At 45.9% G+C, this 14,589-nt stretch overlaps 1 protein-coding gene across 2 annotated transcripts in view; it reads left to right on the top strand.

Moving 5' to 3' along the window:
• tpcn3 (two pore segment channel 3) overlaps positions 1–14,589 on the top strand; it is a 59,936-nt gene that overhangs the window by 38,056 nt on the left and 7,291 nt on the right. For both annotated transcript variants that reach the window (XM_063072821.1, XM_063072830.1), the window contains 3 exons: positions 3,038–3,223; positions 3,301–3,365; positions 9,517–9,604. In XM_063072821.1, the coding sequence (XP_062928891.1) occupies positions 3,038–3,223; positions 3,301–3,365; positions 9,517–9,604 (339 nt within the window). The remainder of the gene's footprint in view (positions 1–3,037; positions 3,224–3,300; positions 3,366–9,516; positions 9,605–14,589) is intronic.

Raw genomic sequence — 14,589 nt, 5'->3', positions numbered from 1 at the left:
CAATAAACCAGTTGTTTGAATTCAACTGACCTTGCCTGGTGTCTCAGAGCTAGGTGTTTCTGCACCCACACACCCCCACCCGGCTCCTGACACTCCTTCTTGGCCACCTGTCCCACACCCCTCACGCAGCGCTCCACCCTCACCATTCCCAACGTCCTTTATTCCTGTCAGATGTACAAACACACTCTCCTCTCCTCTCAATGCAAAAGTTTTATACACTCTAGCTCTGTAATATGTGTGTGTGCCTAAGACTTGAGCAGTACTGTATATTGAAGGATCTGACTAATGTTTGTTTCACCTGCAAGTGTCATTTTAAGTGTCTGAGGCTCAAACCCAGCAGAATGCTTTTCATTTGTAGCGTCAGGATTGTTTATGTTCATCAGACTGGTGAAAAAGTGTTCAGATGATGCAAAATTTGGTGGAGTTGTGTTTAGTGAGGGAGGTTGTCAAAGGATATGGCAGGATAACGATCAGTTGAAAACCTTGGCGAAGAAATGGGAAATGGAATTTAATCCCGACAGGTGAGATGATGGGTTTTATGAGGTATATTTAGGAGCATTGACGTACAGAGGAATCTTAGAGTACAAGTCTATAGCTCCCTGAAAATGATAACGCAGGTGGATAGGGTGGGAAAGATGAACGCGTTCATCAGTCAGGGCTTTGGTTTTTTTGCAGCCAGACCAGTTAACGTATTGTGTAGAGTTCTGGTCTCCATGCTGTAGGAAGAATGTGGAGGCTTTGGAGAGGGTGCCGAAGAGGTTCACCAGGAGGATGCCTGGATTGGTGAGTATCCACTACGTGCAGGTTGGACAAACTTGGTCTGTTTTCTCTGGAACATCAGCAGCTGAGGGGACACCTGATACAGGTTTTTAAAATTACATGACGATGGAGAGGGTAGACATTCAGGAATTTTTCCCCTGGGGTAGAAATGTTGAATACTAGGGGACGTTTGAGGTGAGAGGGGAAATCTTAAAGGGGGATATGTAAGGTAAATTGTTATTATTTTACGCACTATAAGTGATAGGTGCTTGGATTGCACAGTCGGGGGTGATGGTGGAAATGATATTTAACAGGCACTAGACGGACACAATGAAAGGCGGAGTTATAGAGATAGAGATTATGTGATTAGTTACCGATTAGTTAGACTGTCACAAACAAGAGAAAATCTGCAGTTGCTGGAAATCAAAGTAATGCACACAAAATGCTGGAGGAACTCAGCAGGCCAGGCAGCAGCTATGGAAGGAGCATTGTTCCTGCCATCCATAAATCTGCCTGTCCAGGTAAACCCACTGCTTCTGCCCCACTGAATTTACCAACATCGGTTTTTCGACTTCCAGTAATTCCTCTCCCCACCCCCCTCACCATTCCCCATTTCCATTTCCCTCTCCCTCTCTCACCTCCTCTCCTTACCTGCCTATCATGTCCATCTGGTGCTCCTCCCACTTCCCTTTCTTCCATGGCTTTCTGTCCTCTCCTATCAGATCTCCCCTTCTCCAGCCCTTTATCTCTTTCATCATTCGACTTATCAACTCTTGACTTCATCCCTCCCCCTCTCTTGGTTTCATCTATCACCTACCACCTTGCACTTCTTTGTCCCCTCCCCCCTCCTTCTTACTCTGACTTCTCATCTCTTCTTCTCCAGTCCTGGTGAAGGGTCTCGGGCCCAAACATAGCCTGTGTACTCTTTTCCGTAGATGCTGCCTGGCCTGCTGAGTTCCTCCAGCATTTTGTGTGTATTAGTTAGATTGTCATTACGATTGGTGCAAACATTCATAATGGGCTGAAGAACCTGCCCCTATGCTATACTCTTCAAATTTCTCAGTCCAGATGGACAAAGTATCATAAAAGTGAGATGCTTTGAAGATAGTTTAATTTTTACTGAGATGTCCTGGTTTCTGCAAAACAGCAGGGTAGCACAGTGTCACGGCTAGAAGAGGCATTACCTCACAGTACCAGAGACCCAGGTTTGGTGCTGTTGGTGTGAAGTTTACAAACTCTCCCTGTCACAATGTGGGCTCCTTCCAAGTTTTTACTCCCATTTCCCAATGTCATGTAGATTGGTAAGTTAGTTGGGCACTGTAAATTGTGCCAACACTTAGGTGAATGGTAGAATCAGGTGCCAGCGGTTGAGAATGTGGAGAGAAGAATAAAGGCGATTGCTGTTGACAGTTGAGATGGACTTGGTCGGCTGAAGGGCCTGTTTTTGTGCTCTCTGTCTATGACAGCAAATTTCCATCTGTGGTAGCAATACCAATTTGTCTTCCCGTGCATACTTGTGCTTTTCCTGTCTTTCGTAGCTTGAGAGAGCTGTGTGTAGGTGGTATTCACTGCTGGATTGGACGGTGAAGATTGACACTGATGTTCAAACTGAAGTTATAAATATGGATGTGGTGATACAGGAACAGAGTGTAATCCTAAATTGGGGCAGGTCTGTAGTGGCCTGGTTGTGTGCTTGCTTCTGTTGCAGCATCTGTACAAAGCAGCCACAGTGAATAATTCATAGTTTGGCTCCCTGCTGGCCAACTTAGTACTGTATGTTTAGTCTTCATTCATTATCTTATTTCCTTTCTAGTTTCTGTTTTGTGATCCATCTTCTCCAGCTTTCTGCTCCCTTCAGTAGATTTAGATGTAATCCGCAGTATTGATCATTTAAGTTAATTAGTGTGCACTGGTCTTGACTTTTTTTAGTTCAGTAGCTCCATTCACCATCAGAGAGTGTATACAATATACAACCTGAAATTCTTGTTCTTCGCAGACATTGATGGAACAGAAGAGTGCCCCAAAGAATGACAGTAAAAATGTTAGAACCCCAACACCCCCCCCGCTCTCCCACGCACAAGCAGCAGCAAAGCATTGACCCTCCCCTACCCCACTTACTTCAGCAAAAAACATCAGCACCCTTCACCCACCAAGCAAGCAGTAGCAAAGCCCCCAAGAAAGACCATGATCTGCAGTACAACAAAAACTATTTGTTTACAATTAGGCAGAGAAGTAAGATTCTTACAATGTGTTACAAGTTTTGTTTTCTCTCTCACAGAGGGTTTCGTTACACATACGATGTTATCATTGTTATAAATGCTATTTTTATCGGTGGAGATGAGACCAATCCTTTAATATCTAAGGCAGAATGGGCGTTCTTGACCCTCTACGTAATTGAAATACTGCTGAAACTCTACGCACACGAACCCAGGGCCTTTTTTGCTAAATTTCAATTTTGGAATTGGTAATTTTACTTCATTTTTAAACTATTATTTATTCTGGATGTGAAACAATGAATTAAGTTTCTGATTAATATTTCAGGTTTGATACCATAATTATCGTTGCTGCTCTGCTGGGCACCATAGTCAATACTACACTAAAATCATGTAGGTACTTGAATTTATATAAATCTGTATATTCTAAAATCTTCAAATTAATGCAGAAATGGTTACATTTAATACAAATGAGCACTTTATGATTTTTTTATGGATTCCTACACCATAAGGAGACCATGCTCCAGATTTTAGCTTCTGCAATCTCTTGTGCCTCCATTTGGTTATGGTGCCTGTGTTCTCCTCATTGCACTGTTTTGTTTTCCCCATTAGTGTGAGGGAAAACCTCCCTTTTGATGTAGGATCCGGCTGTAAAGGATGTTTCAACAGTCAGCACATTGCTTGGAATGATAGTGGCATTCTATAACCTTGATGCTCAAGTCCATCACAGCCATTCCTCAGCAGTGAAATGACATGCTCCTCACACTTCAGGTGTCACCTGCTTAAGTGTTGGGACATTGTAGGAAGTTTGCACTCAATTGGTCCATGAGGCGTCAGCAACCACACCAGCCCACCCTCTCCCTATCCCGACTCTCCTCCTCTGTCACCTGATCCACACTCTCACCATTCCCAGCAACCTTTGGTCTCACCAGATTTACAAACTCGCTCTCCGCTGCACCAGTACTGTACATGTCTTTCTAAATTTCACCTGTGGAGAGAGAAATTAAATTAATGTTGGCCAACAATGACCTTTCACAAGAACTAGGAAAGTTCAGTGCCAGACATGCACAGAAGAGAGGAAACAAAGGGACTATCAATAGTGGAGATCGTGAAACTGAATGGCAAAGTGGACAGTACTGGCTAAAAGAAGTTATTTGTGACACTGATCTGTCTGGCAATGTACTAGACGATGAGTGGGAGGAGAGAGAAATAAAGATAACGTGTGTGAGAGAGGGACAAACAGTACAGTTGACAAAGATGGGTTAGAAATACTCAGCAGGCTAAACAGCATCTGTGGAGAGAGATAAGCACAGTTAATGTGTCAATTACCTTTCTTCAGAAGTGGTTAGTTTAAACACAAACTGAAAAATCTGTTTATGTGAAGTTCTTGAATTAAATGTTCTGACCCAAGGGCTGTAATATTTCAAATCTGAAGACAAGTTGATGTACCTCAAGCTTGGATTTGGGGGGTGGTGGTGGCGTCAGCAAAAGTAAGATGCAAAAGACAGAGGTCAGAGTTGGTGGGAGCTCGCAGACACCCTTTCAGACAGAAAAGAGGTATTCTACAAATTAATCACTTACCTGGGTTTGCCTTCTTGTAGAGAGGAGATCACATTGTGATCACCAAATGCAGAAATCTTAATTGATGGGGGTATTTTCTTGTGGTAGGAATTTATACCAACTTTTATCCCATGTGATAACAGCACATTTGGAAAGCGGAGAAATGATCGGACAAAGTCAGCATGGATTTGTGAAAGGAAAATCATGTCTGACGAATCTCATAGAATTTTTTGAGGATGTAACTAGTAGAGTGGATAGGGGAGAACCAGTGGATGTGGTGTATTTGGATTTTCAAAAGGCTTTTGACAAGGTCCCACACAGGAGATTAGTGTGCAAACTTAAAGCACACGGTATTGGGGGTAAGGTACTGGTGTGGGTGGAGAATTGGTTAGCAGACAGGAAGCAAAGAGTGGGAATAAACGGGACCTTTTCAGAATGGCAGGCGGTGACTAGTGGGGTACCGCAAGGCTCAGTGCTGGGACCCCAGTTATTTACAATATATATTAATGACTTGGATGAGAGAATTAAATGCAGCATCTCCAAGTTTGCGGATGACACGAAGCTGGGCGGCAGTGTTAGCAGTGAGGAGGATGCTAAGAGGATGCAGGGTGACTTGGATAGGTTGGGTGAGTGGGCAAACTCATGGCAGATGCAATTTAATGTGGATAAATGTGAAGTTATCCACTTTGGTGGCAAAAATAGGAAAACAGATTATTATCTGAATGGTGGGCGATTAGGAAAAGGGGAGGTGCAACGAGACCTGGGTGTCATTATACACCAGTCATTGAAAGTGGGCATGCAGGTACAGCAGGTGGTGAAAAAGGCGAATGGTATGCTGGCATTTATAGCGAGAGGATTCGAGTACAGGAGCAGGGAGGTACTACTGCAGTTGTACAAGGCCTTGGTGAGACCACACCTGGAGTATTGTGTGCAGTTTTGGTCCCCTAATCTGAGGAAAGACATCTTTGCCATAGAGGGAGTACAAAGAAGGTTCACCAGATTGATTCCTGGGATGGCAGGACTTTCATATGAAGAAAGACTGGATGAACTGGGCTTGTACTCGTTGGAATTTAGAAGATTGAGGGGGGATCTGATTGAAACGTATAAGATCCTAAAGGGATTGGACAGGCTAGATGCAGGAAGATTGTTCCCGATGTTGGGGAAGTCCAGAACGAGGGGTCACAGTTTGAGGATAGAGGGGAAGCCTTTTAGGACCGAGATTAGGAAAAACTTCTTCACACAGAGAGTGGTGAATCTGTGGAATTCTCTGCCACAGGAAACTGTTGAGGCCAGTTCATTGGCTATATTTAAGAGGGAGTTAGATATGGCCCTTGTGGCTACAGGGGTCAGGGGGTATGGAGGGAAGGCTGGGGTGGGGTTCTGAGTTGGATGATCAGCTATGATCATAATAAATGGCGGTGCAGGCTCGAAGGGCCGAATGGCCTACTCCTGCACCTATTTTCTATGTTTCTATGTTTGAATGTTGCCGTTCTTTTGCAGGGATGTACTGCTGAAAAATTCTCAGGGAAGATTATTAATTAGCCAGTTTTTCATGTTTTAGCCTGGAACTGTCATATGAAGTGATACATAGAGTGCGGAAGGAACTCAGTGGGCCTGGCAGCATCTATATAGGGAAGTGAACAGTTTTGGGTTGAGAGGCTCAAGCGAGTCAGATAGGAGGAAGATATCCAGTATATATTTTAAAAAAGGGAGAAAGGTGCAGGTGCAGGGAGGGTCTGAAGAAAACTCTGGATCCAGGAGAGTAAAGCTCGAGGATAGATCGGGGAGTGGAGTGGAAATAGTGCCAGGAGCTGGGAGGTGATGGACAGAAGTGCCAAAGAGAGGGTTGGGGGAGCAGTGAGAGAGGGTCTACCAGACATCCTGTTACAGAGAGGAAGCAGACTTCTTCACAATGGGCCCTCCCAATGCTCCTCTGCTGTGCGGTGACTTTGTCACGTCCCAGCTTCTGGCACTATGCCCACCTTCTCATCTGCCCATCATCCCTCCTCACCCAAATTCACCTATCTCCTGCTAGCTCTTGAAGGAAAGAAAGAAAATTAGCTTTATTTGTCGCATGTACATTGAAAGGTGCAGTGAAGTGTGTCACCTGCATCAAATCAGATCAGCGAGGATTGGGCTGGCCATCTCACAAGTGTCACCATGCTTCCTGGTCCAACATAACACACGCACAACTCACAAATCCCTAACCGTACACCTTTGCAATGTGGGAGGGAACTGGAGTACGCCGTGGTCTCGGGGAGAATGTACAAATTCCTTTCGGACGGTGATGAGGATTGATGCCAGCACCACAAAGTGTTGTGCTAACCAGTGCACCGACGTACCATCCCTCTGCTAACTACACCCCTTTTCCCTTCATCTCTTTGTACTGGCCACCGAGTTCCTCCAGCATCTTGTGTGTTGCTCCCCATTCTGCAGTCTCTCTGTGCCTCCATACGAGCTGAGCCACGTGCTGCTCACCCCAGCTCTGCCATCGCACAGGATCTGACCTGGCTGTAACCTCAGTCCCCCTTTGCAACATGGAACTTGATTTTAGGCTTTGCTTCTGTGACGGATTCCTGTCACAGTATGTGGACAGGCCGACCAGGGGGAATGCCATACTAGATCTAGTACTAGGTAATGGACTGGGTCAGGTCACAGATCTCTCAGTGGGTGAGCATCTGGGGGACAGTGACCACCGCTCCCTGGCCTTTAGCATTATCATGGAAAAGGATAGAATCAGAGAGGACAGGAAAATTTTTAATTGGAGAAAGGCAAATTATGAGGCTATAAGGCTAGAACTTGTGGGTATGAATTGGGATGATGTTTTTGCAGGGAAATGTACTATGGAGATGTGGTCAATGTTTAGAGATCTCTTGCGGGATGTTAGGGATAAATTTGTCCCGGTGAGGAAGATAAAGAATGGTAGGGTGAAGGAACCATGGGTGACAAGTGAGGTGGAAAATCTGGTCAGGTGGAAGAAGGCAGCATACATGAGGTTTAGGAAGCAAGGATCAGATGGGTCTATTGAGGAATATAGGGAAGCAAGAAAGCTTAAGAAGGGGCTGAGAAGAGCAAGAAGGGGGCATGAGAAGGCCTTGGCCAGTAGGGTAAAGGAAAATCCCAAGGCATTCTTCAATTATGTGAAGAAAAGAAGGATGACAGGAGTGAAGGTAGGACTGATTAGAGATAAAGGTGGGAAGATGTGCCTGGAGGCTGTGGAAGTGAGCGAGGTCCTCAATGAATACTTCTCTTTGGTATTCACCAATGAGAGGGAACTTGATGATGGTGAGGACAATATGAGTGAGGTTGATGTTCTGGAGCATGTTGATATTAAGGGAGAGGAAGTGTTGGAGTTGTTAAAATACATTAGGACAGATAAGTCCCCAGGGCCTGACGGAATATTCCTCAGGCTGCTCCATGAGGTGAGAGAAGAGATTGCTGAGCCTCTGGCTTGGATCTTTATGTCCTCGTTGTCCATGGCAATGGTACCGGAGGATTGGAGGGAGACGAATGTTGTCCCCTTGTTCAAAAAAGGTAGTAGGGATAATCCGGGTAATTATAGACCAGTGAGCCTTACATCTGTGGTGGGAAAGCTGTTGGAAAAGATTTTTAGAGATAGGATTTCTGGGCATTTAGAGAATCATGGTTTGATCGGGGACAGTCAGCATGGCTTTGTGAAGGGCAGATCGTGCCTAACAAGCCTGATAGAGCTCTTTGAGGAGGTGACCAGGCATATAGATGAGGGTAGTGCAGTGGATGTGATCTATATGGATTTTAGTAAGGCATTTGACAAGGTTCCACATGGTACGCTTATTCAGAAAGTTAGAAGGCATAGGATCCAGGGAAGTTTGGCCAGGTGGATTCAGAATTGGCTTGCCTGCAGAAGGCAGAGGGTGGTGGTGGAGGGAGTACATTCAGATTGGAGGATTGTGACTAGTGGTGTCCCACAAGGATCTGTTCTGGGACCTCTACTTTTTGTGATTTTTATTAACGACCTGGATGTGGGGGTAAAAAGGTGGGTTGGCAAGTTTGCAGATGACACAAAGGTTGGTGGTGGTGTAGATAGTGTAGAGGATTGTCAAAGATTGCAGAGAGACATTGATAGGATGCAGAAGTGGGCTGAGAAATGACAGATAGAGTTCAATCCGGAGAAGTGTGAGGTGGTACACTTTGGAAGGACAAACTCCAAGGCAGAGTACAAAATAAATGGCAGGATACTTGGTAGTGTGGAGGAGCAGAGGGATCTGCGGGTACATGTCCACGGATCCCTGAAAGTTGCCTCACAGGTGGATAGGGTAGTTAAGAAAGCTTATGGGGTGTTAGCTTTCATAAGTCGAGGGATAGATTTTAAGAGTCGCGATGTAATGATGCAGCTCTATAAAACTCTGGTTAGGCCACACTTGGAGTACTGTGTCCAGTTCTGGTCACCTCATTATGGGAAGGATGTGGAAGCATTGGAAAGGGTACAGAGGAGATTTACCAGGATGCTGCCTGGTTTAGAAAGTATGCATTATGATCAGAGATTAAGGGAGCTAGGGCTTTACTCTTTGGAGAGAAGGATGATGAGAGGAGACATGATAGAGGTGTACAAGATAATAAGAGGAATAGATAGAGTGGACAGCCAGCACCTCTTCCCCAGGGCACCACTACTCAATACAAGAGGACATGGCTTTAAGGTAAGGGGTGGGAAGTTCAAGGGGGATATTAGAGGAAGGTTTTTTACTCAGAGAGTGGTTGGTGCGTGGAATGCACTGCCTGAGTCAGTGGTGGAGGCAGATACACTCGTGAAGTTTGAGAGACTACTAGACAGGTATATGGAAGAATTTAAGGTGGGGGCTTATATGGGAGGCAGGGTTTGAGGGTTGGAACAACATTGTGGGCCAAAGGGCCTGTACTGTGCTGTACTATTCTATGTTCTATGTTCAATTGCGTGACTAAGAAGACAATTCAACTCATGATGTTATTTGATTTTTTGCCAACACAGCTGGCGGGTACAGTAGTCAACAGATCTTGGATATTGTGTTCATCCTGCGCGTACTTCGATTAATCCGGATCGTCGACAGCTTCCAGAGGTAAAAATTAAAGGCTGGAGTTTGTAAGTGACTACCCTGCATTTAAAATGCAACAAATGTATGTGAAGCCTGTTGCCATAGAGAAGCACAGCACAGCCCAGCTAGTCCATGCCAAAACTATTTAAACTGCCAACTCCCATTGACCAGCGTTGGGACCATAGCACTCCATATCCTTACCATCCATGTACCTATCCAAATTTCTCCTAAACGTTGAAATTGAGTTCACGTGCTCCACTTGTGCTGGTAGCTCATTCCACACTCTCATGATCCTGAGTGAAATTTCCCTCTCATGTTCCCCTTAAACTTCTCACCTTTCACCCTTAACCCGCGACCTCTGGTTGTTGTCTCACCCAATTTCAGTGTATAAAGCCTGCTTGCATCTACCCTATCTATAGCCCTCAATTTTGTATTCCTCTGTTAAATCTCCCCTGAATCTTCTACATTCTAAAGAGAAACATCTGCTTTTTGAGAGACTTCCACCTCTATTATCCCAATACAGTATATTGAGAATAGGAGTCCTCTGACTTTGCTTTACCATTCAATATGATTACAGATAATTCTCTATTGCTGCTTACTCCCTGTCGTCCTTGATATCTTGGGGTCTAGCAATGTTAGCTTCCTCATTTAATACAGTCCAGATGAAGGGTCTTGACCCAAATCCAGAATGTCCACTTATTTATTGACTTACTTCGCGATATATTGTGGAGTAGGCCCTTTCAGCCCTTTGAGCCATGCTGGCCCAGCAACCCTCCAACAAACCCAATCGGTCCTATCCTAATCACAGGACAATTTGCAAAGCCCAATTAATGTGCCCAGTATGTGTTTGGACTGTGGGAGGAAACCCAGGGCAAAGCCATGTGTTTCATGGGGAGGAGTACAGACTCCTTAGAGACGGCACCGGAATTGAACTCTGAACTCCGTGACACCCCAGGCTGTAATAGCATCGCGCTAACCGCTGCACTACTGCATTTCCCCGCACAGATGCTGCCTGGCCCTCTGAGTTCCTCCAGTAGTTGTTCGCTCCAGGTTCCAGCATCTGCAGTCTCTCTGTGTCTCCAAATGTAGTCAGGACTCGGTTTCCTCTGTCTTCTGTGTTAAATTCCACAGGATCACCACTCTGAACAAAGTAATTTCTCCTCATCTCATAGTCCTGGTTGCACAACACTGCTTTATGCTGATCATCAAGTACTATCAACACCAGGGAATCCAACCCTTTTTATGCCATGGACCAATTCCATTAAGCTAGGGATCCATAGATCCCAGCCTGGAAACCCCTGGTCTACACTAATCCCATTTACCAGCACTTGGTACATTCCCTACTATGCCTTGGCAGCTCAAGTAATCAAATGTTCAGTCTTGTCCTCCGCTACCCATTCAGGTTTGGTAAGTTCTCAGTGACTTATCCCATATTCTGGATGTGACTCCTTCATTCTGGAAACCTAGCCAGTGGGAATATCCTGGAATGCAGCCTGTCGATCCCTACACTTCAGTGAGATCCCCTCCTATTCCTCAAAACTTGAGTGAATATATAGCTGTTCAACTCAATCTCTCCTCTTAAATAATCCTGCCATTCTTGGGACCAGCCTAGTGAATCTTCACTGCACTCCCTTGGGTAAGGAGACTCCTAGGAGATTTCTGTCTAACCTTCTAAGTATTGTCATAGTCATACTTTATTGATCCCAGGGGAAATTGGTTTTCGTTACAGTTGCACCATAAATAATAAATAGTAATAGAACCATAAATAGTTAAATAGTAATATGTAAATTATGAAATAAGTCCAGGACCAGCCTATCGGCACAGGGTGTCTAACTCTCCAAGGGAGGAGTTGTAAAGTTTGATGGCCACAGGCAGGAATGACTTCCTATGACGCTCTGTGCTGCATCTCGGAGGAATGAGTCTCTGGCTGAATGTACTCCTGTGCCCACCCAGTACATTATGTAGTGGATGGGAGACATTGACCAAGATGGCATGCAACTTAGACAGCATCCTCTTTTCAGACACCACCGTCAGAGAGTCCAGTTCCATCCCCACACCATCACTGGCCTTTCGAGTAAGTTTGTTGATTCTGTTGGTGTCTGCCACCCTCAGCCTGCTGCCCCAGCACACAACAGCAAACATGATAGCACTGGCCACCACAGACTCGTAGAACATCCTCAGCATCGTCCGGCAGATGTTAAAGGACCTCAGTCTCCTCAGGAAATAGAGATGGCTCTGACCCTTCTTGTAGACAGCCTCAGTGTTCTTTGACCAGTCCAGTTTATTGTCAATATGTATCCCCAGGTATTTGTAATCCTCCACCATGTCCACACTGACCCCCTGGATGAAAACAGGGGTCACCGGTACCTTAGCTCTCCTCAGATCTACCACCAGCTCCTTAGTCTTTTTCACATTAAGCTGCAGATAATTCTGCTCACACCATGTGACAAAGTTTCCTATAGTAGCCCTGTACTCGACCTCATCTCCCTTGCTGATACATCCAACTATGGCAGAGTCATCCGAAAACTTCTGAAGATGACAAGACTCTGTGCAGTAGTTGAAGTCCGAGGTGTAAATGGTGAAGAGAAAGGGAGACAAGACAGTCCCCTGTGGAGCCTCAGTGCTGCTGATCACTCTGTCGGACACACAGTGTGGCAAGCACACGTACTGTGGTCTGCCAGTCAGGTAATCAAGAATCCATGATACCAGGGAAGCACCCACCTGCATCGCTGTCAGCTTCTCCCCCAGCAGGCAGGGTGGATGGTGTTGAACGCACTGGAGAAGTCAAAAAACATGACCCTCACAGTGCTCGCTGGCTTATCCAGGTGGGCGTAGACACGGTTCAGCAGGTAGACAATGGCATCCTCAACTCCTAGTCGGGGCTGGTAGGCGAACTGGAGGGGATCTAAGTGTGGCTTGACCATAGGCCGGAGCGGCTCCAGAACAAGTCTTTCCAGGGTCTTCATGATGTGGGAGGTCAATGCCACTGGTCTGTAGTCATTGAGGCCGCTGGGGCACGGCGTCTTTGGCACAGGGACGAGGCAGGATGTTTTCCACAGTACAGGAACCCTCCGGAGCCTCAGGCTCAGGTTGAATACATGGCGAAGTACTCCACATAGCTGAGGGGCACAGGCTTTGAGCACCCTGGTACTGACACCATCTGGTCCTGAAGCCTTGCTTGGGTTGAGACGTTTCAGCTGTCTTCTCACCTGTTTAGCTGTGAAGCTCACCATGGTGGTTTTGTGTGGGGGCGGGGTATAGTCATGAGAGCAGGGTGGGGGACTGTGAGGAGCCGTAGGAGGGGAGAGTGGAACATGTGTTGATTGGGGGCCGACAACAGATGGCTCATGTGGGGGATGGGCAGGGGTCACAATGTCAAATCTGTTAAAGAACAGGTTAAGTTCATTGGCCCTGTCCACACTGCCCTCAGCTCCTCTGTTGCTAGTTTGGCGGAACCCAGTGATGGTCCTCATCCCCCTCCAGACCTCTCTCATGTTGTTCTGCTGGAGTTTCCACTCAAGCTTCCTCCTATACCTGTCTTTAGCCTCCCTGATCCTGGCTTTCAGGTCCCTCTGTATTGCCCTCAGCTCCTCCTTATTTCCATCTCTAAACGCCCTCTTTTTAGCGTTCAGGATGTCCTTAATGTCCTTTGTTACCCATGGCTTGTTATTTGAATAACAAAGGACAGTTCTTTTCGGAACATTGCAGTCCACACAGAAGTTGATGTAATCCGTGATGCATTCTGTGAGCCCATCAATATCCTCTCCATGTGGCTCACAGAGTGCCTGCCAGTCTGTCACCTCAAAACAACCCTGGAGCGCCTCATAAGCCTCCTCCGACCATTTCCTCACTGTCCTTGAGGTTGCAGGTTTACTTTTCACCAGAGGCACGTAGCAGGGTTTTAGATGCACCAGGTTGTGATCTGACCTTCCCAGTGGGGGGAGGGGAGAGGAGCTGTATGCATCCTTAACGTTAGCGTACATCAAATCCAGAGTCCTCTCCCCTCTGGTTGTACAGCTCACATACTGCGTGAGGTTGGGCAATGTTCTAGCCATGGTAACCTGGTTGACGTCACCCGAGATGGTAATGAGGGCAGTCGGGTGCTGGGTGGGTTGGCAGTGGGAGGGGTGTACACAACAACCACAATTGCATGTGAGATTTCCCTTGGCAAATAATATGGCCGGAGTCCAACAGCAAAAAGTTCAATATCCGGGCTACAGACCCGTTCCTTGATCGTAATATGCCCAGGATTGCACCAGCTGTTATTTACCAGAACTGCCAGCCTCCCTCCTTTGCGCTTACCGCTCTCAGTGCAATTCCGGTCAGCTCGAACGGTCTGGAAGCCCTCTATAGAAATGCTTTGATCGGGTATGTCCTCGTGCAGCCACGTCTCAGTGAAGCACATGACACTGCTCTCCCGAAATGTTCTCCGACTCCTGACAAGCGTCGTCAGTTCATCCATTTTATTCCCCAGCGATCTCACATTTCCCATGATGAGAGGGGCAGGGTATAGTATCCTGTTTAACATCTGAAGTTAAAAAGTGTGTACCTTACTTTGAAAGCTCAGTCTTCTAAATTGTCTCTTGGGTATGGAAATTTGCTTGCTGTATCTCTGTTTTTAGCTTACTCCTCTCAAGCTAGGAATTACACTCAGTGGCTACTTTATCAGATACCTCCTGTGCATAATAAAGTGGCCACTGTGTGTATGTTTATGGTCTTCTGCTTCTGTAGCCTACCCACTTCACGGTTTTGACATGTACATTCGGAGATGTCTTCTGGACAACTTTGTTGTAATGCAAGTTCATTTGAGTTACTGCCACCTTCCTGTCAGCTTGAACCAGTCTGTTCAAGGCTTTTCTCTACAACAAGATCTTTTGCCTTCGATATTTCAGTCTTGCTACTTACATGGTTGCCATGTCTTTACATCCTTGTAAAGATGCTTTATTTATGTGCCTACTAAGCATTGTAGCATCAGCATTGATGCTCTTATATTCCTTTATCATGAACAA

Source organism: Mobula hypostoma, chromosome 2 (assembly GCF_963921235.1).
Source record: "Mobula hypostoma chromosome 2, sMobHyp1.1, whole genome shotgun sequence".
In the NCBI taxonomy this organism is placed as follows: domain Eukaryota; kingdom Metazoa; phylum Chordata; class Chondrichthyes; order Myliobatiformes; family Myliobatidae; genus Mobula; species Mobula hypostoma.
The sequence above is the reverse complement of the archived record's forward strand: the minus strand, read 5'-3'. Positions and strand labels throughout refer to the sequence as shown.